This window comes from Myotis davidii, unplaced genomic scaffold (genome assembly GCF_000327345.1).
Source record: "Myotis davidii unplaced genomic scaffold, ASM32734v1 scaffold226, whole genome shotgun sequence".
Taxonomy (NCBI): Eukaryota; Metazoa; Chordata; class Mammalia; order Chiroptera; family Vespertilionidae; genus Myotis; species Myotis davidii.
The window spans coordinates 303,421-330,481 of NW_006297224.1; the positions used below are offsets into that span (position 1 = coordinate 303,421).

Below are 27,061 nucleotides of genomic sequence, written 5' to 3' on the forward strand. Positions count from 1 at the left end.
CAGACAGGTATACAGATGGGCAGGCACATACATGCGCTATTCTCTGCTGGTTCTCCTTATCTAACCCTTCCCTTCCTCTTCCCCAAATCCCTCAGGTGGTAGGGATCATTGCAGTCTCTCCTTTCCACGCACCATCTCTGCTTCCTTCAGCCCATATTTTCTTCCTTTCCATGCGATTGTTAAACAGAGTGCCCCCCCCCGCCCCCCGTGTGGTGTTCCAGAGCCAAAATCCTGCTGCCTGGAGTTTCTAGCTGAGGCAGGGGGAGCCTGACTAGCTGGCACACTCCGGTGGGGGAGTGTGGGAGGGGCACACAGGGCCTGGCCGGGCTCCTGAGCAGAGAGGGCAGTGGGTAGTGCACCTGAGTGTTGTGGCCAGGCTCCAGGACCTATAAGGAGCATTAGTGCTGAGATGAAGAATACACATGGCTCTACTAAATATTTGTAGGACAGATTAACTAATGATTGAGGGAAACAGTCAATACTTGATGCATTGTCAATACTGACGAGCTGATAAAACGTGGAGAAAGCTAAGAACTTGGATGGATCTATGGGCAGTACTGTTCATTACTCTGTCAACTCATCCTACATAGAGTTGTCCATCCCCTGCTATGTAGACAGCAGTGTGTGTGTGTGTGTGTGCGCGCGCGCGCCTGCATGTGTGTGTACGCATATGTGCTTAGATGGACTTGATAATGAATGAGACAACATCTTGTATCTTTGTCCTCCACGAGCTTGGTATCTAGCTATAAAGATAACAAATACACAAAAATAGCATCAAATTGAGATATGGTGAATGAGTGACCCCAGAGTTAAGAACAAGGAGATGAGGGAGTTTGCAGGTAGCACACAGAAAGTGCACACCCGTGTGAGGTGCGGCTGCAGCGCTGCCCGGATGGGAGGTTCTGCCACCATCGGTTCTGTGCCCTCTGACCCAGGCGAGTGGGCCAAGCGCCTTCCAGCTCGGGAACGCTGCCCTCGGGCACGTGGCTCCTGCCTGGGGCGGGTCGGAGGAGGACCCTGCACCTGCGCCTATGAGAGTGGCTCTGCGTATCAGTAACGGGTGCCAGATGTGCATTGCAGGTTTCCATGTTAGTGCTAAAGCCTCCCTTGCTGCACCGCCAGCTGTGAGCAGTGTCGCCTGGTCATCTGGTTTCTATGATTAAAACATTAGAGGGAACATTTGTCACTGGAGAGCCAAGAGGGGACAGATGGGTATACACATGTTCCTCACTCCTGGCAGTGGCACTCGAGGCCTGAGCTCTTGTCACACTCAAGTGTGAGGTGTGTTCACACAGCCTTCAGGAGTCGCCGCCCCCTCCCCAGGCTGCTCCTGTACTTCCCCGGTTCCGTTCTCCTGGAGCAAACCTGACAAATAAGACACTACTTCCCCAACCCCCGCATCCTCATAGCATGACCTGCAGTGCCTTGTCCCGTGGCTGTGCTTGCCAGCAGGTTGCACTCACAGGACTCCAAGCTGCATGTGTCTCGCTTCCTGAGCTGATCTGGGAAGGGCATCCTGGGGTAGGACAGGCAGCACCATAGGGAGGTGACTGGGCTGAGAAGTCAGGGGACACACGAGTCACCAGGGCTTACATCCCAGGGCTCTGTTGCCGTCATCTGCCCGGCAAAGTGGGCCAGTTGCTAACGGTGCCTTTCCCTTCCTTTCGCAGGCATGAACGCTTTACAGTTACAGAATCTGGCCACGCTGGCGGCCGCTGCAGCCGCAGCCCAGACCTCAGCCACCACCACCAACGCAAACCCTCTGTCCACCACGAGCAGCGCCCTGGGAGCCCTCACCAGCCCTGGTAAGAGGACGTGAGAAAGGGTACGCAGGTCTGCACACACCCGGTGCCACATGCAGGGTAGGCGTGCCCAGGCAGCCAGGGAACTTACCTGGGCATCGGGGTTAACTTGTTTCTTTATTTTTAAAGAACCAAACTTTCAATGTGCGTGTGTTCTACTTTCCAACGGGAAAAAAAGTTTTCTCTGAGAGAGTCCACCGTGCTAGTGGTTCTCACACATCCATTTTGTTTCAAAAATGTATTGTCCACTCAATCCTTACTAGGTCTTCACCATTATGAAGAGCTTCAATCTCTTAGTCATGCTTTTTCTCCTGTCTCTTTTTTCTTTTCTTTTTTTTTCTTTTTTAGCAATTTAAGAATTCTCTGTTAAATCTCAAAATCCCTAGTTGTTGCAGTGTTACATTTCTCACCACCACCATTCTTCTCGTTTGACTTTAAAGTCCACGGTCTAGAGGGACCACATTTGTTGCTTGTTTATGGTCATGTCTGGGCTGTGTCATTTAAAGTCTTTCCTCACATATGTTGATGCCTTATTCCAAAGCAGATGCCATTTTTCTTTCATACAAGCCAGACCTAATGTGGTTGCTTGGATACCATGATTTGTTTGTTAAGAAATGTTTCGCTGGCTCCTCCTCCTCTCTGAATTTTCTAGACCTTGATAAATGACCTCACCTCCTTCTCTGGTAGGTGGAGGAGTTGACCTGGACAATCTCCAAACTTTCTCTAACTCTGAAAACCTCATGACCCTCCACCGGCTATGCCCAAAAGACTAGCTACGTGTTGAAAAAACTTTCATCTAAACAGCACGGGGTTTTCTTTGAGAAAAATAGAAAATGAAAGCTGCAGCACACGGCTGACCAGCTTGCTTAAGGCTTTTGACATCAGGGAGCAAGGCAGTAGCCCTCGGTTTGTTTCTAAAACAGCGGAAGACATTTCCCTCTGAGTGCAGTTTGGAGGGAGAAATCTAGGGGATGTGTAGGAAGAGCTGGGGGGTTTATCCTTAATGTGCTGTAAGCTCATAGCAACAGCCCATAGAGCGTTGGCTTCATTCTCTAAAATGTCTTTTAAAATGTACCATTCCTCTATGTGGGCCTCGTTTCCTGAAACAAATGGTATTCCTGAGAAACAGCTTTGTCATTTCTTCCAACAAATTAAGTTATAGCTCTAATGCAATAAATGATACATTTGTTATTAAATAAATCATATAGTGACTCTTTTTAAGAAATAAACATTTTTGACACCATAAATACCCCTTATAAAAATAAGGATTTTTCTGAAAAACAATTTTTAAAATTAACCTCTCTGACCTATCTGTTTTGTAAATCGGACTGGAAAGTATTTTCTCAAATAAGAATTTTTACCTCCCCTATGAAGGCTATGAAATGATTATATTAAAAAATCACACATTTTATTGTATCTTTAGTCAGAAGCTGACATTTTTAACTATATCTAATTGGAGAGAAAAAAACTAAAAGTCACTCAAAATCTGAACACTTTGCTGTTTATTTAAAAATGAAGAGGGTTTGCACCTTTTTAAAGAGAAAACAATATTAACTTTATTTTGTCTAAAGTAAATTTTACTAATTTTTCCAACCTTGGAAAAATTACCTTCTCTCCCTTTTATTGATAACTAGAGGCCTGGTACGTGAAAATTCATGCCCTGAAGGGGGCATCCCTCAGCCCAGCCTGCCCCTCTCTCACAGTCTGAGAGCCCTCAGGTGCAGGAGGTGACCTGGTGATTAGGGGAAGGTGATGCCCCCATCACACCTCTGCTGCTGCCACTGCCAGCAACACAAGCCTCAGCCAGCCCTGGTTACCTGAGTCTCGGGCAGCCCTGGGCAGCTGGGCAGCTGCCATCTGAGGCTTGCCTGCACCTCGGGCGGCCTGGGCGGCTGGGGGGCTGAGGGTGGGTCCGGCTGCACCATGCGCCTCCCCTCTCCCCCACCCCCCTGGCTGGGCTGAATGGATTGTGGGATGCAGGCACAAGGAGCGACTGGACCACATGCCTGCCACCCCTCCAGCAGGGCTGAAAGGACTGAGGGACTCTGGTGGGGCTGAGGGGACTGGGCCCTGCCATCTTTGTGATGTGAGATGGTCAATTTGCATATTCCCTCTTTATTAGATAGGATAACCAGCAGGAACTAGTCAAATCATTGGTAACAAGGTAGAAAAAAGAAAATTCTTTTTCTTATGAAAACTCTCTTCCTTGTATGGCAAGGAGCCATATAGCCCACAGTTTGGGTCATGGGTCATTACATTAAACTTTGACGTATTATTATAGTTATATTAAAATTATGCTGCTATTCTGACAATTAGGCTAAGGGTATGTGGCCTATTGTTTGCTTGTTAAGGGTTCATTTGACTTTATTAAAATATATTCTTCTGTCATGGTATTTGTGCTTGGTTCCAGGGAATCAAAATTAATATTCAAACATTTCATTCTTTAAAAGAATGAGAAGCTGAGCGAGAAAGCAGGTGGGAGGTGCTCTGTGTGGTAATGTGACTGATAGATAATACAGTCCGACAGTGTGAGATGCTGCGCTGGAAGCTGGGACAGAGCAGTGAGCAGAAGGGACAGTCTGTTCCCTTCTGTCTCAACTTCCAGCCCATCAGGGTAACGGACAAGAAGCAAACAAGTGTGTGCCCCGCACATGATGGACACATGCTGTGAAGAGAGACCAGGCAGCAAGGTGGAGCAAGCAAAAGGGTTGAAAGAGGCTTTCTTTCTCTGAAAAGGTGATATTGCGGCAGAAATCTGAAAAAAGAGGAGGGGAAGCCATATTGACATCTAGGGACCAGGCATCAGGTAGAGGACTGAGCAGGGGTAAAGGCTGGGAGGCGGGAGAGAGCTTGTCATGATTACACACTAGCAAGGAGACCATGGTGCTGAGCAGGATGAGAGGTGAGGTCCACATCCGTTCCCTCCAATGTTGCCAGGAGCACAAATATGGTATAACCTTCTTTTTAAAAGTTATTGATTTTTAGAGAGAGGAAAAGAGAGGGAGAGCTGTAAATCAAACCAGCAATCTCTCGGACAAGACGATGTCCAGCCATCTGAGCCACACTGGCCAGGGATTAAGATGCAGTGTACTTAGGCAGCCTAGGAAGATGGCTGAAGTATTTAAGGAACTTTAAATATATTTGACCCTTTTCAGATTTCTCCTGGGGCCTTACAGAAAGGGACCCTGTGTCCTGAGATGGATCCCCTCCCTTCCTGTCTACCCCCAGCAAGGTGTCCTTCCCTTTGCTCTTAGAGCTGTCCTTCCACAGCCTCTGCTAACCAGGAATCATGGAGAGTGGCTTTTCTCCCTCCACTGAGGAATGCTTTGCATAATAGCTGAAAGTATTTCATTAGAATCCTGAAGTGTAGCAGCAGAAACGATTTAAATCTACATTTCAATTATTTTTCTTAAGTGTAACTAAAAAAAAATCTGGCGTTTAAGTGAAAGTAAATTATTTGTCTAATTTCCATCAGGGACTCTTTCAAAGTCACAGAAAACGTGGTTAGTAGAATTCATGGCTCTCCACTTCATCGGAGCAATTTCCTATGGGGAGAAAAAATGGTTGCCAAGGCCAATGTCATTGCTTATTTTCTTAAATAATAAAAAGCCAGGCTTACTATTGTTCCATGAGCAACTCCGTCAAACTGAAGTGCACCACTCCTGTACAGGCCTTGGTTTTGCCCTCTTTTTGAAGATGTCTCTTATGAGTCAGACAAATCTATCTAGAAAGGAAAGGGGCATTCAATCCCCTAAACTATTAATTCTTTTAATTGTAAATTTATCATTTAAATTTTTGCCAGGAACAGTCTCCCTACAGCATTATTATAAATGATTTTAAACCATCTATGCTTTAAAACATGAAAGATTAAGCTTTAATTTTTGTTAAAAAAAAATCCCCTTAGGCAATAAGTAGGTTCCTTTGTCTTGTGGCCTTGAAATACAAATTAAAATGTTCTAAATTGCCCATGGTTAGAATAAGTGTTTCATGCAATTATCAGATGGTAGTGAATAAAATAAGAAATTAACTCATGAAAGAATAAAAACCAGGTAAATGCATAGTATCCCTTTTATAAGTTTATCCCAGGTCTTTTGAAGTCTAACTTAATCATGTTTCTTGTCTTTCATTTTGATACTAGTGACCCGGTGCACAGATTCGTGCACATTGAAAGGAAATTCATTAGAAGGTGGCCAGCAGGGTGGGACTGGGTGAGATGGGCCACTCGCACCCTGGAGGGAGCCAACCTCCTGCGGTCCCTCCCCGGCGTCTGCCAAGGGAGCCGGGTCCCTCTGGCAGGTAGGGTCCCTCGGCCTGGCCTGCAGGGATCACACCAAAACTAGCTCTCTGACATCCCCAAGGGGTCCCGAAGTGCGAGAGGGCACTCTGCAAAATTGCTGTTGTACAGGGTGTGGAACGCAAATGCAAGTGTGCAGTAAACCAGATTCCGGGCCTACAGTGCCCCAGCAGCAACATAACCTACAGCCAGAGGTGGAATCACGCGGCCCTGTGAGGAATCAGGCTCCCTCCCGTCTGGTTTCGGGGTATGTCACCCGAGAACCACCGCTGCCAAGTCACTGCAGCTCCTGCATTGAGCGTTTGCCCCTTGGTGGTCAGCGCCCATCATAGTGACAGATCAGACAGTTGGACACTTCACATATTACCTTTTATATATATAAACTGGAGGCCCAGTGCATGAAAATTCATGCACTGGAGTGGGGGGGGGGGCGGTCCCTCAGCCTGGCCTGCCCCCTCTCACAGTGCGGGAGCCCTCAGGGGCAGGAGGCGACCCGGCAGTCAGGGGAAGGCGACGCCCCCATCACACCTCTGCTGCTGCCACTGCCAGCAGCGCAAGCCTCAGCGGTCCTGGTTACCTGAGCCTCAGGTGGGCTGGGGGGCTGAGGGGACTGTGGGACTCCTGGGGGCGGGCCCAGCCTTTCCATGCACCTGCCGCCCCAGCAGAGCCAAGGGGACTAGGCACCACCATCTTGTGGCTGTAGGCACCACCATCTTTGAGGGCATGGCAGTCAATTAGCATATTCCCTTCTTATTGGCTGTGGCACCACCATCTTTGGGGGTGGGACAGTCAATTAGCATATTCCCTCATTGGCTGTGGGTGCCACCATCTTTTGCGACAGCATAAGGGTCAATTAGCATATTTCCTCTTTATTAGCTGTGAGCACCGCCATCTTTGTGACAGTGTGAGGGTCAATTAGCATATTCCCTCTTTATTAGAGAGATAATAATTTTTCCTTTGTTTATTTCAATCTCCTATTTAATTAATTCTTGGGTCATTTCTTCTTATCCAATTTTGAACCTGTTTTGAGGAATATGTCTGTATTGATATAAAGAGGCAAATTGTCTTTAAGGCTTGCAGCTAGGTCATAAAGAAAGGTAATATTTGTAGATATATTGTTTTGCTTAGTAATTTTGAGAGCTTAGGTGAGAGCATTGTTATATACCACATATGAACATTTCTTTGGCATTTTCTGTCTAAAATATAATATTGTGTTCCTATGCCACATTATTTCACTGAACTTCTACTTCCTTTGGGTTTTTGGAGTTTTTTATGTTTTAAAATTTTCCAAATGCTCTTTAAGTGCACTCAATCAAGTGCACACTTTGAGATAATAGATAATTTCTGTCGATCGTGTAAAGCATTTTAAAATGCTAAGGGAGCATTTTTCCATTCCCACCATTGACTTTTCAAATGGTTTTCACTTGAAATTCTAGTCAATGTTGCTTCCTCATCTTCCAGATGTTCCCTGCCTCCTTGAAAGCTGTGACAGACACATTAAAGTCCCAAGAAAAGGTGTGGCTTCCCTGGGGACTGAGATTAAGAGTCTGGGGGTGCATTCCCGTGACTGGGGCCTCTCCCACACTCCTCACACAGGAAGGACAGGGAGTGGCCCCTTCAGTGTGGAGAAAAGCCGCCGCCAGCTGGATGGCTGGAGGAGCAGTGAGGCACCAGAAGTTACCCTCAAACCTTCCAGTGTTCCCCGAGGCTTCTGTCCCCCTTAACTGTGCCTGCAGGGTGCCATTTGCGGGCTCGAGCCATGGAGAGAGATGGGGTCCATCCACTGAGGTAACCCCATTTTCTAGCCTTCTGCTTTTGCAGGGCAAGCACGTCATACGTTTCTGACAAACACTTACCTGATTCTGCACCTGAGCCGGAGGCCACTCCTTCCTCAGCAGCTACACTAGGAGCTCCTGAGGGCAGAGACAGAGGGGAGGCTGAAGTGTGGTGCATGGGGGCGGGGGCTGTACCCTTCCCTGCTACCAAAGTCCGTTCCTCCTACTCCTACCAACACATTCCACACCTTCCCACTGCGGGGTAGTGCTTGAACACACGCCTTGTCTCACCATCTAGACGCAGTGGTTCTCAACCTTCCTAATGACCCTTTAATACAGTTCCTCATGTTGTGGTGACCCCCAATTTCATTGTTGCAAATTTGAACATAATTAAAGCATAGTAATTAATCACAAAAACAATATGTAATTATATGTGTGTTTTCCAATGGTCTTAGGCGACCCCTGTAAAAGGGTCGTTCGACCCCCAAAGAGGTCGTGACCCACAGATTGAGAACCGCTGATCTAGAGAGTAAGAGCCTTTCAAAGCAGGGGCGGTTTATTTACTTGAATCCCCCTTGCATTTGGAACAGTACCTCGCACCCAGGCACTCAAATAGTGTTTAATTCCATTAACAAGAGCAAAATGAAGATGTTCTCACACAAATGTTTAAAAGCCCTTTATTGATTCTAGTCCAGGGTGAATCTCTGAGCGGGACACCCAGTCTGTCACAGTGACCTTCGGCAAGGTCAGTGACCCACCTGACACCCCCAGACTAGGTTCTCGGTAACCTAAAAATAGCCACCCCTCACAGTGAGGATTCAGGCCTGAAGAATGAATCGACAGTAATTTACATTAGAACAGGGCAGTTTGGTATTCCAATAATTTTAGGAAGATTGGCTTTCAAAATGTTCTGATGTCAGGATGTGGAATAAGGAAGAGTCTCATCAAATAAAGGCATTTTATTTTCAAAAGAATTATTAACTCCTATGTGGGCTTTGGAAAGCTCGTCCCCCAAAAGTTCTCCTTAGTTAGGAGAGCTTTGCGGACTCTACAGGGTCCTGGGTGCACCTCCCCATTTAACTTTTCAGGGAGTTTGTCACATACACTTCAGTGTTTATTAATTCAGGACGAGTTATCTGACCCTCCCATTGTTCTCCTGAGGCCCGTCTTGTCTCATGGCTTATTTTCAAGGAAAGGAAGTAAATCTCAAAACAGTTTTCTCCGTCACTAGCTAGATGGTTCATTGTTTCATTCAGGCTGTTGTTAAAATTAGCTATTTATTTGTGGGGTCAAATCAGTCAAATAGCTTACACCCCTACTGCTACCGAAAGGGAACTGACATCCCCTTCTTCCCTCATTTCCTGAAAGTTCCAGCATTTTGTGCTATTTTTTTTATTTTTTGAGGTTTCCACATGTTAACTCATTCTTTATTTTCATAACTGTTAATGGAGATTTGACATTATGTAAAATGTTCCATAAAGTGTCACTATAGTGACTATAATTTTCCAATATATTTTTCATTCATTCAATAGTATTTATTGAGCATCTGCTATGTACCTGAGATATTCTAGGACATTTGAAACATATCAGTGGTCAAAGCTGACAAAAGTCCCTGTCCTTGTGTAGATTATATTCTAGCATTAGCTTTTTAAAAAGCATTATTTTACTAAATTCCTCCTATAGTAAAACGATTTCATTGGCCTTTAAGCATCAACAATAACTTTTACACCCTTTGCGAACACTTTTCACAACCATTATTTTTGTGAACTTTATGTTAAAAGGTTGTGTAAGACCACAGTGGGGAGAAGAGGGAGCCTTCTCTCGCTACGTTCTCCCCTTCTGTAAACTGTCCCATTTTTCTATACATTTAATGCAGCATGAGCTCTGGGAGCAGTATTAGCCATTAGGGTGTATTAGGTAAATCACAAAACTGGGAAAAGTGAGACACATGCTTGGTACTCTGCCCTGTGGCTTCTTAAGAGAAGCATTTCATGAAAATCAAATATTTCAAAAGTTCTAGGCATTTAAACCATTTAAAAATAATCAGCAGTGGTCTGCTTTCTAGTAAATGGTTCTGTATTTGGTATTGGTCATCCGGTTTCTAGGGTGACAATATAAAACATGCAAATCCTTCCCAAACCGAGGAGTTTTGACGGCCCCGTCATGGGCTGGGCATTTTAGGGTAGAATTACCTTTAAATTTCGCTTATCCTCAAGAAAATGAGAAGTCTCTTGGTCCAAATAGAAAAGCAGTAGGTCCTCGAATTCATTCTGGCGTCTGACCTGCCAGACGGTCCCTACCTCCTGCCCTCAGAGCAACTTTGCATGGTGGCTGGATGGCACCTAAAGCAATGAGATGCCCTGCCCTAGGTCTCTTAATAGTCCTGAACCAATTTAGAGCTGAAGGAAGCTGAGGGGGAGGTTTATGGTTTATATCCCACTGCGGAGCCCGCACTCAGAGTTACACAGCCCACTCCACCTCTGCCCTGACCACTGCTTGGGTCGCACGTCCTGTGGGCGGCCATTCGTTCAGAGGGCTGACACTCTGCGCTTTGTTCTGGGCGCGCTTTTTAATATCCTCAGATATTGGCTCTCATGCTTCGTGTGTGTGTGTGTGTGTGTGTGTCCGTGTGTGTGTGTGTGTGTCCGTGTGTGTGTGTGTGTGTCCGTGTGTGTGTGTGTGTGTCCGTGTGTGTGTGTGTGTGTGTGCGTGCGCGCGCCTTCAGTGGCTCTGGTGGCTGCGCTGTGTCAAGTGCTGGTGATTCGTTGTACATATGGCCCTGCAGTCGCCTGCGCCGCAGGCAGAGCCACAGCAGGTGCCCTCGGGTTGCACATGAGCTCAGAGGTGTGTTTTCTGTGCAGCAGGACCGTTCTGTGTTGTCTCCCCCTAAAGTCTCGGTGTGGCTGTCTGTTCTAACCATGTATCACTGCTCACACTGGTACAGGCATGTGTTCATTGTTTACGTGTGTTTCAGATGAGAAAGCAACAAAACTTTATTCTGGTCACAACTCCCTTGAGGTTCATGATCCAAGGCCCATGTATGACGACTCAAAAGCAGCCAAGTAGAAGTGTTTCGTCCCTATGTGGTTTAACCCCATGAATTGCTATAAACTCTTTGCAGTGGCCACATACAAAAAAATAAGCAAAACGCACGAACCTGGGCAGTCCAGCTGGACAGCGGAAAGTCAGGTAGGCATAAGGTGTCAGTGACGGGAGCGATTTCATCTTCAGGAAATGGGGGACATTTTTAATAGAAGGGCTGACTTGGGAGCCAAAATTATAAGATGAGGTAGGATTTCAAAAGGTAAAAACAGAGTAGGAGATAGAGAAAAATGTGTCAAAGATTTAAAAAATGCAAAAAAAGAATTTAGTTGTTCCCAAGGATGAGGGGTGTGGGAAAGAATATTCATGGAAGACTCTGAAGCCATGGCCAAGGAGCTGGGACTCTCTCATAGGATTTTGAGCACGAGAATGTCAGTGCTGGACTTGGGTACTGAACGGATATGGGAGAACAAGAGGAAGGAGTGAAGAAGACGGAGCGTGGTTAGTCTGAGGGGCCAGTGGCACAGTGTGTTCCATTAGCGGAGAGGAGAGCGGCAGAGGGAAGGTTTGTGTGGAAGCTGATTGGGCTTTGCACGTGCGAACAGGCCTTCCCTTTAAGTGCACCCAACAGGCACCTGGCTATCTGACCTTCGAGTTTATCACGGAGACCGGAGCTGAAGTAATGCATTAAGAATGAACTGCAGAGGTGAGGCAGGCTGAGTTACTCTTGGGATGGGTGAGATCGTTAAGCTAGAATCATCCAACAAAACAGAAGGGACTGGGTGTTCAGTCTGGCCGTGACTGTCTGCGGGTCAGAAGGAAGAACCAGGTGGTGGAAGGAGCTCCCAGGTAGCACAGTGTCGGGGAAACCAAGCAAGAGAACTTGGAGCAGGACTGTGCTCAAGGTGGGAGGAGAAAAGAGGTTCTGTAGTCCCTCCCACCCCCCCATCTCCCCTAACTCCAAACATAAATTTAATTCATAAATTTAAACTATGCACCGTTCTGAGAAGTAGGATGAAATTTTGCACTGTCCCTCTCCATCCTGCCTGGGACCTGAACCATCCATTCGTCTGGTGTCTCCACACTATAATATGCCCCCCTCCCTTTAGTCACTTAGTAGCCATCTCAGTCATCAGCTCAGCTGACCTGGGATCATGCTTGTGTTCAACTCACCCTTATTTTATTTCACGGTGGCCCCAGAGCCTGAGAGTAGGGATGTTGGCAGTTCAAATATGCCAAAGAGAAGTTGTAAAATGTGCATAAAGTGTGTAGAAAAAAAACATAGTATGTTTAGGGTTCATTCTGTCCATGGTTCCAGGCATCCACCGGGGTCTTGGAGCTTATCCCCCACAGATAAGGGGGAGGACTATACTTGAATTTGGCATGGGGTCCATTCACCCTAACGGGTGGCCAGTTCACTACAGTGGTAGAGCAGATGCCACAGTTCTGTAGGCAATGAGACAGAAGGGATACGAGACATATATTTACTAGAGGCTCAGTGCGTGAAATTCGTGTACTGGTAGAGTCCTTAGCAGCTGGCAGCGGCCGGCCAGGGACTCCCTCCCTTCCCCCAGCCGCCTGCTGCCACCTCGGCCTCCCTCCCTTCCCTGGCCGGCCCTGCCCCGGTCAAACTCCCAGAAGAACTCCTGGTTGAGGGAACAATTTGCATACTATGCTTTTATTACATAGGACATATGGAATTTTCGTGAAATTTGTGATTTTTTTTTTAAGTCTATAAAAGTTGGGTGAATAGGAGGAGAAAGTTTAAGATGGGGAAAACGTAAACATTTCTAAGGTGAAGAGAAGAAGCCAGAACAAAGGGAGAAAGGAAGAGGCCAGCAAGAGATGAAAATTGATGGACTGAAGTCAGAAGGAGGTTGGAGGGTAGAGTCAAACTCCCCTGTGGAGCACGGCTGTAAGGCCCTGCAGGGTGTCTCCTGTGCTGGGGGGAGGGCTCTGCCCCAAGCTCCTGGCCAGCAGCCCTGGGCCTTGCCTTTCCAGCTCTCCTCACCATGTCCCCACCATGTGTACACATGTTAATATGTGTGACGGGCCAGAAACCTGTAGTAAATGCTGAGCAAGTGATGGTGTGGCCTTAACAGAGGGAATGCATTTGCCTCTGAGGCATGAGCAGAAGTCAGGAATGATAAAGATGTAAAAAAATTTAAGACAAAGTATTTGCATCACATACAGGTAAAGAATTTCAGTATCTACAAATGACCAAACCAAGTTCATACCCAGAGCAGAGGTTTAGAAAATCCTTAGCCTAAAGAAATAAGAGAGGAATTACAGTTTCATTTTCTTTCTAGAGGCTGTGGACATCTTGACCAAGAGCTGAAAGTCTATGATTTGGAGCAAATCATTTCATCTTTATTTCGTTTTCTCAGTTGTGAAGTGAAGTTGTTTGCTTTCACAGTGGGAAATTTGACTTGAGATTGTAGGACCAACATACCCTACTTACCAAAGGCGCACGTGGCACTATTAGAGTAAACCGACCGAGATACCACGTGCAGGCAGGGTTGCGGTGTGGCTGTCGCCCCTTGGAGCCAAGCCCAGAGCCCAGGGGAGCTGTTGGTTCTGTGTCCGGCAGCACCTGGGGCTGCGCTGGGAGGTGGGTGGGCTGTGTGGGGAGGCAGCTTATTTGGCCTGCCCTGCAGGTCACGGCCTCTCCAGTCTAGAGCTTTGCTGGACAGTCTCCCAACCCTTTGCCAACCTGGGCGTCATAGGAAGATCTGCCCCCTAGAAAGGAGTGTGTACCTGTCTGGACAGACTGCCCCTCCTCCAGGACCTCCTCAGACCAGGATGCAGACGGGTTTGGGTGCCTCCTGCGGAAGTGCGTGTTTCTCACTCTCTCTGTAGAGTCTGGAGCCTGGGCACACCATCACATTCTATGGTTGTAAGGAATTATCAAGACCTAGCCAGGTGCCTCATTCATGACCCACGTGGGGTGACGCACAGGGGTACCACCATGAGAGGTTCGAGCAGGGACTCCTGGGGAACCCGAACTATACCTCTGGATTTTTGCATTTACATGTTCTCAGCCTCATGAGGAAATCACTTAACATTTTTTTTTCAATCTGTGTCCATGACCATCTGTTAAACAAACATCTGAGGTCAGCTAAGGGAAGGTTTGTACTTTTATTTATTTTGTTAAATTACAAGCAAAATACCATTGGAAGAGAAAGCAGGTTTGATTTTTCTCTTTCCTTTGTCCCATTCCTGTTAGATCCAAATATTGAGTTTATATAAGCTGGCTTTTTCAAACTCACGGCCCAAATTTCATCTTAATTCTTTAAGTGTCTGCCCTTTATGGGGCTGGGTGAGGGGAGGGCTGTTACTAAAAATAAGGTTAATTAAGGAGGTAACCAGATTTAGTGACAACTAATAAAGTAGATTTCTGTCTTAGAAAATCAGCTAGTGAGAGCTCCACCAAGCACGTGGAAATGAAAGTGACGAAAACTGTGGGACTGCTTTGGACGTTAGGAGTGTGATACTATCCACATCCATTTCTGTAGCGCTCTCTCACCTTCCAAAATGTGTATCATCAAAGAATACTGCCTTCAGAGTTCAAACACTGAGCATTTCCCCTTCCCCGTCTCCTAGAAGAGAACCAGTAATGGCTTGTGCGGCCCTGTTGCACCGCCACGTTGCTCGCCAGCCTCCTCGTGGCTTGGAAGTGGTGGCATGAAAGCAGGCAATGCAGATGCTTACCAGGCGGGAGGTGTGCCTTTTACAGGGTGTCAAGCAGTGAGATCACACCTCAGCACCTATCAGCGCCATCTGTACTGCAAGCAGCCTCCTCCTACCCTGTCTCATCCCTCCGAGTCCCACCCTCCCAGCCCTCAAAAATAAATCTTTTAGAGATGAAATAAAATGAGAGGTGTGGTTATTGTGGAATAATTAGGCCCCAGGGGAGAAGAGAAACTGTACTGTTACTGCCCTACGGTTGTGATTAGCTCATAACGATAGTGCCTGTGTCGCTGCTTAATTATTCTATGTCCTCGCAGTCTTCCCTGCGCTGTTGGACTCCAGCCTCCGAGCTCGTCTGAGGCAGAACACAACCGCAGGCTCCGGTGTCCTGAAGTCTGGTTGGTTGATGCAGGCAATTTTCTGTGCTTACAGCTATTTTATGTCCTAACCCACAAATTCACTGTGCTTGCACCATGCCATTGTTCTGTGGAAAGTGTTTAATGAATGTACCGAAGGCAGATTCTTGCTGTCTCTGTTAATGCTGTTTCATTGTTTCTTAAAAAAACAAACCAAAAAAAAAAAAAAAAAAAAAAAAAAACCCAACTTGTGCTGTCCAGGAGAAATGGGAAGAGAGCTAATATGAGGAAATAAATGCTTTTGGTTCCTAGAAAGCACAGCCGCTTCTGGGTCGGCCTTGATGATAACATGGCCTGCAGTGACAGACAAGGAGGAAAGGGCAGGTTCACGTAGGAAGGACGACGTAGATGAAGAAGTGGTCAGTGTGAAAGGCTGACAACCCCGAATGGCCACGTAGTTACTCTTTGTGGATCTGGGATCTGTGAACGGGTGGAGGGATCGCCGAGCTCTCCACAGTCAGCAGGCAGCCTTGCCCCCCAAGTGGGAACCATGTTCATCACCCCACCTTCTATCTGGCCTTTACTTTGTGTGTCCCCGATTCTGGTTCAAGCAGAAGGCGGGTTATCAGGGTGGTCTTTGAACTTGGCCCTGTGCATGCTCCCGGCTCCTCCTGCATAAGTTGTGTCAGAGGCATGAAGGGTCTCTCTCCCCATCCTGGTGACAAGGCTGCTACTGGCTTCATTGATTCTATTTCTTACAATACCCACCCTCTCTCTGGCATGCAAGCAAAAAGGAATGGTTTGCTGCGTCTTTCACTCAGCCACCGGCTCAGTGTGCCATTAGGAGCCCTCTGGGAGGCCGTGAGGTGGAATGGGATGCCCTTTGTCCAGCTCATTCAGGCCTACAGATTGGCCTCGTCCTAAGAGAAACCGGACATGGCGTCTCCAGTAGAATTTTCATCTATTCACTCAGCAGATATTTAGTGCCCACGATGTGTCAGTGACTCTTGTAGGTTCTAGAAAATAAGGCAGAACTCCTGCTCTCTGTAAGCTTGTCTCCTTGCGGGGTTTTCTTGCATAGACGATTGTGTCATAACTTACTACTCTTACATAGTATCTTGCTCTGGGTTTCCTGCCCCCTAGCATCTGTTCCCCTTTCTATCATACCTTATCTTCCCCCGCAGCCTTTCATCTCCTTATGCTCCCCACAGCCCTGGTGGAATTTGATGACATTGCACTTGGACAGCCCTGAGACCGGGAGTCCTCAGGCTTCATTGAGCCAGACACACCACGAGGGCTTGTTGAAATCAGATTCCCGGGTCCCACCACCAGAGATTTCAGTTCAGAGGGTCTGAGGTTACCTCCAGGTAACCCTGCTGCAGGAAGTCCTAGACTGTTCATTCTTTAAAAAGTGGCCTTTGATATTAAATGTGTGCATGGTTAATGTGCCCGCACTGTGTTCCCTGCCTCCAGCAGGCAGAGCGATTCTGACCAGTGGCCGTCAGAGCGTCTCAGCCTCCCTGGCCCTGGGTCAGAGGGGCTCACACCACACAAGCCTGGCCTTTCTCTCGGTGGTCATTTTCCCCGCGATTCGGTCATTCAGGATTTGAGCTGGGTGTGCTCAGTGGGGCGGCTGCTCTGTGCATTCCTGGGAAAGGAGAAGGCAGACGCTACACTCTGTATTGATCAGGCTTGTGTTTGGTCTGCAGTCTCTAACTAGACCTGAGGTTTTCTCATTGTTCAGCTGTGCTGTGGGCAATGGAAATTGGAATCTTCACCCAAGTTCAGCCTTGAACCAGTAGAATTGTGCCTTCTTGCAGACCTTGTTCCCCTGCCAGGAGATGCAGCCGGTGGGTGTTTGGCACTGGTAGAAACAATAAGAGCTTTTCAAAAGTGAGTTTATTGGCCCTCCGAGGCTACCAAGCATAGTAGCCTCAGGGTCTTCAGAACCCCATCCGTGACCATCGGAGGCCTCCGGCTTTCATATTTCATAGACGGGGGAACCTGTCTCTGAGTCTGTGGGGCTCACTTTGGAAGAATTCTAATCCGCTGACACTTCCTTTGTACTGAATCTGCCTTCTTATAGCTATCTCCCACTGATCCTCATTTTGGTCTCTTGAGCTATAAAAAAAAAATATCTTTCTGATGTCAAAACCTAAGACTGTCTCTTCCTTTAGTATTCTTCCTCTCTAGGCTAAATTGTACCTTTTTATCAACTGTTTCTCACTCAACTTGACTTTCAGGCCTGGACACTCTCATAACTATGCACACAGGCTGAGTTTCCTGATGATCAGACTAATGAGAAAGGCTGCAAAATTTGTCATCCATGCAGCGGCCTCGCTAGGGGGGGAAATGTCGAACCTTCAAGTGTTGTAAAATGATGTGAAAACAATGTCATACCTCCTTCTGAGGACAGGATAACCAGATTCTCATCCTTCAGATATGGACCCAACAAATGCGTATTGATCATCTACTAGTTATCAGACATCAGCGCCTCCTCATTTGATTATTTGATTATCATGTCACTTCTCGGAGCTGAGTCACATTATTCCAGTTGGGCAGATAATTACTAACCCTCACTAAGTCAAGCCCAAGGTTTTACAGATGAAAGGGACAAGGCAGAACAGTAGGGGTGAATCTGACTGACTGCAAATGCATTGCTTCTGCCAGTAAATCTCCCCAGTAGCCACAAGATATGTGCAAGGTGCAGAATAGGAATTAAAGTTCAGTAACAGGATAATATTAACTCTTTGGAGCCAGACAGCTGGGTTAGATCCTGGCTGTACCACTTATAGCTGTGTGACCTTCCACACATGACCTGATAAGATAGTTATAAATGATTAAAGGACTAATACTCATAAAATCCCTAAAACAATGACTGGCACATGGCAAGCACTCGGTAAGTATAAGTTACCATCATGCTTAGCTTTATTCCTGGCACAACTGAATTTTCTATTACTGCTCTGGCTCTCTCTCCACTTCCTCTATCACTGACAAGGACCCTGTGATGACCTGGGCCCTCCCAGATGACCCAGGATCATCCCCCATCTCTCGAGCAAGCAGCACCTTTGACTTCCTCTTGGTCACGTAGCCTCGCATAGTCATGGTTCCAGAATCGGGACATGGGCATCTGTAGGGAAGGAGTCATTATTCTGCCTACCACAGAGAACACAGCAGCACTGCTGAGCTCCCGCTCCAAGCACAGCCCCAAGGACCCGCACAAGTGTAGTCTGCCTACCCACCAACGCGGGAGTTGGGACAGAAAAGGACCAGAGAGCTGAATGGCTCTTGTCAGGCACCCACTGGTGTCACCTGACCACCAGCCACTGTGGATGTTGGGTCCTTCCCACCCCTCCAGTCAGGTTAGTCACTACCCTCCCTCAGGGAGATCAGGGCTGGGGGGGATGTCCTCCAATTATCCATAAGCAGAGAGAGAAGTGGGGTGAGGGCCTTTCCTCTGGAAAGCTGAGGAAAGACTAAGCATGTGTCTCTGGCACACATAAACGTAAGAGGAAAATAAATGAAACTTTCTTTTAAAGTTAGGAGTAGGTTTGCTTGTTACTTGGGTTGGTTTAAGAAAGTTTTCTTAACCACCCCTCCCCCACACGTTACATGTCTGGGTGGCAGGCTCTGTGTGGCCCCTCATCCTGGCTCCACACCCGTGCGCACTGGGCAATCCTCTGCTTCCTCATCTCCAGAGCGGGGATGAGTCCATGTCTGGGTCATGGGCTGCCAGGAAGGACCCACCCTGAAATGAATACGTGTGAAAGACCTACTGTCCTTTGTTACTGATGGAGATTCAGGAAGAGAAAAACTTAAGCTGCATGGGCAAGTGCAACTCTCAGCTCTGTCCCATCTGACAGCGGTTATCTCGCGGGCCCTGGGAGCATTATTCTCTTTCCTTCCTTCCTTTCCTTTTTTCTTTGCTTTCCTTTTTTTTTTTTTCTTTCCTTCCCTCCCTCCCTCCCTCCCCTGCTTTCTTTCCCCCTCGCAGAGCAAGGGACCTGATGGCTTAGCCACTGTCTGGGACCTGCAGTTTTGACGTGGGCCAACAAACTCCAGATATATTGTTCATCTAAGGTGCATCTCAGCCCTGAAGAGAAAGCACTCAGCCCCCAGAGCGGGGTGGCTGCTTGGAGACTGCTCAGCTTAGAGTCCTTCCAGGAGTGAACTAACCTGGTCAGAGGAGCAAAGAAATTCTGAAACTAGGTCAAAGTTGAACATCCTCACCACCAGCGTCCCTTTCACCCACCAGCTCCCCTCACGAACACCCCACTGTCCCTCACACATTTTATTTTTTCATAAAAAGTCACAGAACTATGTTACCATGTGAGGTAATAAAAACATGCCTTCCGGCCATCACATGACCATTTTATTCCTGGTTAGCCCGCTAGTCATAACATCTCTGGGCTGATTGGGAGTTTTAACCAGTGGTAAAACAGGCACAAAAGCAACGCGTGACGAGTTAGTGCCACTCGTGAGCGGGTGAGGCGGCTCAGCTTCCCCCACTGCTCTGCTCTGGGCTGTGACCCTTCTCTCTGCAGGGAGCGGCCTTCCACGGAGAGAGTGCTGTGGGCGTTTATGATCCTACATTTATGTACCACCTTCTCCCGAAATGCTCCTTCTGTAAACAGTTTAATTGAGAAAGCAAAGGATACAGTTCTCAGTGGAGGCGAGGGAATTTTAGGTGGGCGGAATGCAATTACCTAGGCAGCACCTTGCCAGTCTGCCAACCCAGAAATAGGCAAGTGTGTGTGTTGGTGGCATTTAATTTGTCTCTGTTGTGCCTTGGGTCTATTGACTATTTAGTTTTAGTTGAGGATGGCCATGTGACAAAATTGATTTTTTTCTTTTGCTTTATATAAACTACTTGTTAAAAATCAAAAGGTCCTTAAAGGCATCTAGATATGCAGTCGAGATGTCTCTTCCAACTTAGACTGAAATTGGGGCAAATTTTCAGAGTCCTGTCCAAAGCTCTGAAGCACATGGCATCTTCTCACTTTAAGGCAAGCTATTAGTCTCATGCTTGATTCCTCTCCTTCCTGTTCTCCCTGCCCCCATCTTTCTGCAGGGACCACCCAAGAACCACATCATAATAAGGCAGAAAACTTTTGTTCGGTCTTGGTTCAGTGTAGCTGGTCTCCCTGAGTTTTTAAATAAATGGAAAACCAAGACATAGAGACCCGTAGTCTGCATGCTATTTCTTTATTATCTGTCCCAAGATGGGCCCAGGGAGCTACCTAGCCTCGTCCACCTTACCCATCACCTCCAAGCCAAGGCTTCCTCTGGGCTCCTATGACTTAGGTGTCTGTAATGAATTCTCTCTCCAGCTCACTGTTCGCCATCAAAATTGTGACTTATCCACACAAGCACGGGGTCTGACTTTAACCCCCTCTTCCTCAGACCCATCTGAGACTGGGAGGATGTGAGAAGTCACCCACCCATGAAGCATGAGATGAGCCAGCTCTAATGTCATCCAGCTCCTTGTCCCTCTTGACACTGAGTGGGACTCTAGCTAGAAGTTGGTGACTGATGAGTCTGCTTCCTGCTGCTTTGATTTCTCTGGATGAGAGAGCAGCGGGCAGCCTTGTGGCCAGCGGTGCCCGCCGTGGCCTTTGTAGGAAGAGAGGCCTCATGGATTGGCACGTGGGCTCCCCTCTGGAACTTCATGTGAGATAGAAGAGGGTCATTCAACAGGAAAACACCATTGGTTGTGTACTCATCAGTAATTGAAGGTGTTTAGACTAAAGGGGGAAAGTCTTATCCAATTTTTTGTTGTTTTATGAAATATATGCTGTCTAGGCTCAGCTCCATCTGTACCCAATAATGGAGGACCTAAAAATCCCCAAATGGTGTCAGATACAATGCCAAGTTCATTACATGGCTTACTTTACTTAATCCTCATGCCTTTTAAGTTGGGTTTTGTGTGTTTTTTTGTTTTGTTTTGTTTCGTTTTTTCTCCACTTAAAAATGAAGGAACAGAAGCCTGGGAAGAGCAGGAAACAGTTTGAGTCCAAAGCACTCAGTTCTCACTACAACCCCATTTTGCCTCCAGTGTTGTTTTTAGAAGAGGATGATGAAATTGTAATATTTATTACTTATTTAGAGCTATAGGCTCATTTTTCATTATCTCTGGGGCCAAGCTAGGGCACTTTTTCCTGTGGTCCTCGGGGATGCCCATGCTAACCAACCTCATAAATTAGACCAGTGATGGCGAACCTTTTGAGCTTGGCATGTCAGCATTTTGAAAAACCCTAACTTAACTCTGGTTCTGTGTCACATATAGAAATATAGAAATTTTTTGATATTTGCAACCATAGTAAAACAAATATTTATATTTTCGATATTTATTTTATATATTTAAATGCCATTTAACAAAGAAAAATCAACCAAAAAAATGAGTTCGCGTGTCAGAGGTCCGCCATCACTGGATTAGACGGAGGGCACAGAGGATTAGAGACTAATGAGGTCTGAAAAGTTTAAGCTGCGGAGACTAAGGTAATAAGACCCTGTCAGAGGTTTGTGTTTCCAGCAATCACACTGAATACTCCACAACAGCATCCTAACTACAGCTCCATAAAACTTTAGGAATGTGGGGTGTCCCTTCCTGATAAGCAGCTTCTCCAGGTGATTGCTCTCAGTGCTTTGGCACCCATACTTCTCCATCACTGGTGCGTGTGACGACCGAGACTGGGGGCCTTTCTGACAATAGCAGCAGCTCCCACATGTTTGTCAGACGAGTACCAGAATATCTTCATCCAGTCACCCATTAGCTCCCTTCCACACCTCATCCCAGTTTGCTTCCTGTTCATGTTCTGTGCTGTGCATGAGTATCCCATCTTCTCACTGGGTTCCTTCCCACTCCTCTCCCTTCTCTCAGATCTAAATGAGGAGTCTGACAGAGGTAAAGAACAGAGCCTGAACTACATAAGAGTTTTCTGACAGTCATTGTATACCTGCACTGGAGTCCTTTTTTAGCTACATTTCATCAAAACAAAAATAGATTTTCATGAAGGCATGTTAAGGTCCTTTGCAATGCAAGCAGTTGATCGAATTCTCTTTATCCAAGATTGTTAGAAAGTCTCCCATGCTTGCTGGTTGCATAGTATATATTTCCATCCTTTTACTTTCAACCCATTTGTGCCTTTGAATCCGAAGTGTGTCTCCTGTAGACGGCATAGACAGAGCTGGTTTGGGGTTTTCTTTCGTTTTTTTAAATACCCAAGGATATGTTTTTTATTGATTTTATAGAGGAGAGAGAGAGAGAAAGAGAGAGAGAGGAACAAACATCGATTGGTTGCCTCCCAAACACACCCCAACCAGGGATCAAATCAACAACCTTTTGGTGCATGGAATGACATTCCAATCAACCAAGCCACCCAGCCAGGACTAGTTTTTATTTTTTTAACCCAATCTGACAATCCCTGCCTTCTTGGTTGGATTGTTTAATTCGTTTACATTTAGTGTTGTTATTGATATGGTTGCATTTACATGTTGCCTTTGTACTTTTTGTTTTCTGTATGTCACATGTCTTTTTGTTCCTCTATTTCACCTTTATGGCTTTATTTTTCATTAAGTAAATATTTTCTAATATAATATTTTAATTTCTTTCATGATTTTTTTCAATATTTTCAAATTTTATTTTCTTAGTGGTTTCCCTAGGTCTTACAACACACACCATAACTTACAGAATCTACTTCAGATTTATGCTCACTCCATGCCAGTAAAATACAAAAATCTCCTTCAGAACTCTCTCCTCCTCCCCTTGTGCTATTATTTATACACACATTACATCTGTATGCTCCAAACCCAGCAATGTATTGTTATAAATATTATTCCATACAACCTGCTATCTTTTAAAGAAACTGAAAGAAGAAAGGGAAGCAAGTATATATCAACAGAGTTTGTTTGTAACCCTCTTATTTATCATTTTTTGTTCTCTTCGTTTCTTTTTGATTAACCATCTGGCTTAATTTCCTTACTCCAGTGTTGTCCTCACAACCGCCTTTGTGCTTTTATTGTCAAATATATTACATTTCCATAGGTTACAGGCCCAACCAATGCAATTATATACATATTGTTTTTAGACAATTGATTTTTAAATCAGTTAAGAAAAGACAAGAGGAAAAATGCAATTACACTGTCTTTTATAATTGCATAATTACTTCATCAGTGTTCTTTGGGCTTGTTTGTTTGGGGGGTTTTGTTTTGTTTTTTTGGTCTGTGTGTGTGTGTGTGTGCTGTAATTACTGTCTGGAATCATTTGTTTTCAGCCTGAAGAATTCGCTTTAGTGTTTCCTGTAAGGCACATCTGCTAGCCACAAATTCTCTGATTTTGTTCATTTAGGAGTGTCGTCGTTTCTCTTTTGGTTTTGGAAGATAGTTTTGCTGGATATAAGATTCTTAAGTCATAGATTTTTCTTTTCAGCACTTGGAATATGCCTTCCTGCCACCTTTTGGTTCACTGTTTGTTCTGAGAAGTCAGCTGTTAATCTTATTGGAACTCCCTTATACATAAGGAGTCTTTTTTTTCTCTTGCTGATTTCAAGATTTTTATCCTTAGCTTTCAGCATTTTCACTATCACATGTCTAAGGATAGATCTCTTTGTTTAATTCTATTTGTAGTTTGTTGACTTTTTTATATGTATAAATTAATGTTTTTTATCAAAATTAGTGACTTTTTGGTCATTGTCTTTTTGAATATTTTTTCTTTTCTCTTCTTTTGGTACTCCCATTACATGTATGTTAGTGTGATTAATGGTGTGCCACATCTCTGTTATACACACATTACATCTGTATGCTCCAAACCCAGCAATGTATTGTTATAAATTGTTCCTCTATTTCACTTTTATGGCTTCAGTCTTCTGCCTGCTCAAATCAACTGTTGAGCCCCACAGTGAATTTTTCATTTCTGTAGTTAACCTTTCAGTTCCAGAAGGTCCTTTTTGTTCATTTTAGTAATTTCCATCTCTATTATTTGATAAAACATGATCAGCATACATTTTTTAATTCTTTTTTTAACACATTGTATGCAGGAAACGTATTTATACATTTTACGTTGACTGTAGTAGTAGAGCGCGGGATACGTATTAATACGTTTTTTATAGACTAGCAGTAGAATGTGGGTAATGTATAAATACGTAAACTAAAGTTATCATAATTTTACTGAACGTTGCCATTTGCGCAAAAATGGCCTGCGCCACCTGTTAGCGCGTGATAAAAACTACCCGCAAACAATGTGTTAATATATTTTTATTGATTTCAGAGATGAAGGGAGAGGGGAGAGATAGAGACATCAGTGATGAGAGTGAATCATTGATCGGCTGCCTCCTGCATGCCCCTCACTGAGGATCAAGCCCGCAACCTGGGCATGTGCTCTGACTGGGGATTGAACCATGACCCTCCTTGTTCATAGGTCAATGCTCAACCACTGAGCCACACCAGCTGGATCATTTTTTTCTTTAAGCATGGTTTCCTTTAGAGCTTTGAACATATTTATAATAGTTGCCTGGTGTCTTTGTCTAAGTACAGTATCTAAACCCTCTCAAACACTTTCTGTCACCTGTGTTCTTGCTGTGTCAAGAACACTTTCTTGTTTCTTTGCACTTCCCATAATTGTTTAAAACTGGACATTTTAGGTAATATGTCATAACAGTTCTGGACACTGATCCTTCTCACTCTATTTCCCCACCTCCAGACCCAATTTATTCTTGTTTGCTTATTTGCTTAGTGACTTAGCTAGACTAGTTCAAGGAGACCTATTCTACTACTGAATGTGTCTGCTGTCACTCCTCACGGGACACAGCTTTGGGTTGTAACATTCTTATGTTTCCTTTTTTTAAATGGCATGACTCTTCCAAATGGCTCTCTGACTGCCTCTCTGCCCAATCTCCCTTCTGTGGGTCGATTTCTATTGTTATCACATCCAGTCGTTAGCCTCCACTAATTTCTAGTTGTATGGCCCTGGTCATAAAATGCACCTGCAGCCTGATTCGGTTCAGGTCAGACCCCTGCACAGGGAACCTCTTCAAGGCCATTGCTTGCAGCTTGCTGTGACCCCAGGAGGACTCTTCTTAGCTGCCTCTGTCTCTGGTTCTCTCTGTTAAGCCCCCAGCTGGCCTATCACTGCTGTTAGGGAGCTGTGACTCTCCTCTTAATGGCTCACCACCAAGATTTCTATTGTTTTCAACAGCACCTTAGGCTTTCATGCCAATATAAATTTGAAATCTTAAAATACACAATTTCTTAGAAAGCTGTAACTCAATAAAACTAATTCAAGAGGAAAAATAAAAGTTGAATAATCCTCTTTATTAGAGGAATATAATCAATATTTTAAAGCCATACCATCATGAAATATCAAGTCAAGATCATTTTTACTGGCAAGTTCTACCAAACATTTAAATTATACGTATTCAATCTTCTAAAAAAAATTCTTTATTGTTTGAAAGTATCACATATGTCTCCTTACGTATTCAGTCTTATACTGTCTCTTCCAGAGAATGGAAAAATAAGGACATTCTCCCAGTGAAACTAAGGACAGTACAAAAAGGTCAAATAAAGGTCGATCTTATTCATACACATAGATGAAAAATACCTAAACAAGGTATTATCAATAACAAAGCCAAGGAAGTATTGCTAATTTTGTAAGGTTTAATACTGTTTTGGGGTTGTAAAAGAAAAGGTCCACAGTTTTAAGAGTTCCTTATGAAATTACGTAGAAGTGAAATGTTATAAGGTCTGAGATTTGCTTTAAAATACACTTTGATTTGGGGGTTGAGTTGGTTCTCAGCTATTCTAGAATGTGGAGATGAGTTTATGGGAGTTTGTACTGCTGTTGTCTCTGCTTTTGTCTGTATTTGTAAAGATTTATAATATCAATGGACTAGAAACATTGGTTTGATTCTATGTAATTTTTAAAAAGAGAAAGAAAAGATACACACATAATGAGGTGTCAGAAGCCAGTGTCTTACATGGACAGAAATATGACAAGGTGGAATTCAACTTTTAGACATTTGCTCTGGCCTCACTCAAAAGGGATCCCAAGCCAGGGGCACTGCAAGCAGTGCTGGGTGGCCTGGGAGGCAGAGCAGGGCGCCTCCCGCCGGCAAGAGCATCCAGGGCGAGGAGGAAGTTCCTGCCAGGCCAGATGGAAAGGAAGCTCCATACTCACATCGATTTCACAGCTGGAAACAGACCACAGGTTTCATTTAGCTGTGGTTCAGGATTGAGGTTAGCCTCTATCTTCATCAACAGGATAAAGATGATTTGTGTGAAAAGTCAGCAGATTGTAAACCTATGCAAATGAAAGATAGTTGTAATGCTATTTACAGAAGCAGTTATCAATTCCAGAATTTCTATTTTGTTCATTTTGTAATTTTTATCTCTAGTATTTGATGAAATGTTATCATTATACCTTTATTTAATTCTTTAAGCACAGTTTCATTTCATGTTTTTTTAACATATTTATAATAGCTGCTTTATAATAGCTATAAAAAGGATAGGGAGTACAAGTACTTTGGAAAATAGTTTGGTGTTGCTACAAAAAGATTTCTCATCTGACCCAGCAATCCCAGTCCTATGTGTGTACAAAAGAGAACTGAAAACATGTCTACACAAAAAGTTGTACACAGTGCTTATAGCAGCATTATTCCCAATAGCCCAAACGTGGAAGCAACCAAAATGCCCACAGCTGGTGAAAGGATAAGCAAAGTGTAGTGTTTCCATACAATGGAATATTATTGAGCAATAAAAAGGGAGAAAGCATTGACACAGGCTACTACATGGATGATCCTTGGAAACATTTTGATAAGTGAAAATAGACAGTCACAAAAGGTCACATATTTTTAAGATTCCATTTATATGAAATGTTAATAGGCAAACCCATAGAGAAAGTAGATCAGTGGTTTCCAGTGCTAGAAGGGTATGGGTTTCTTTTGGGAATAATAAAAATGTTCTAGCCCAGCCAGTGTGCTCAATGGTTGAGCATCAACCATGCACTAAGAGGTTGCCGGTTCAATTCCTGGTTGGGTCACATGCCCAGCCCAGGTTGCAGGTGTGCAGGAGGCAGCCAATTGATATTTTCCCTCTCATCAATGTTTCTCT

The 27,061-nt window shown here is 45.0% G+C and overlaps 1 protein-coding gene across 12 annotated transcripts in view; it reads left to right on the forward strand.

Annotated features, from left to right (window-relative positions):
- CELF2 (CUGBP, Elav-like family member 2) overlaps positions 1-27,061 on the forward strand; it is a 342,086-nt gene that overhangs the window by 273,796 nt on the left and 41,229 nt on the right. For all 12 annotated transcript variants that reach the window (XM_015569971.1, XM_015569972.1, XM_015569973.1 and 9 more), the window contains exon 9: positions 1,671-1,805. In XM_015569971.1, coding sequence (XP_015425457.1) covers positions 1,671-1,805 — 135 coding nt within the window. The remainder of the gene's footprint in view (positions 1-1,670; positions 1,806-27,061) is intronic.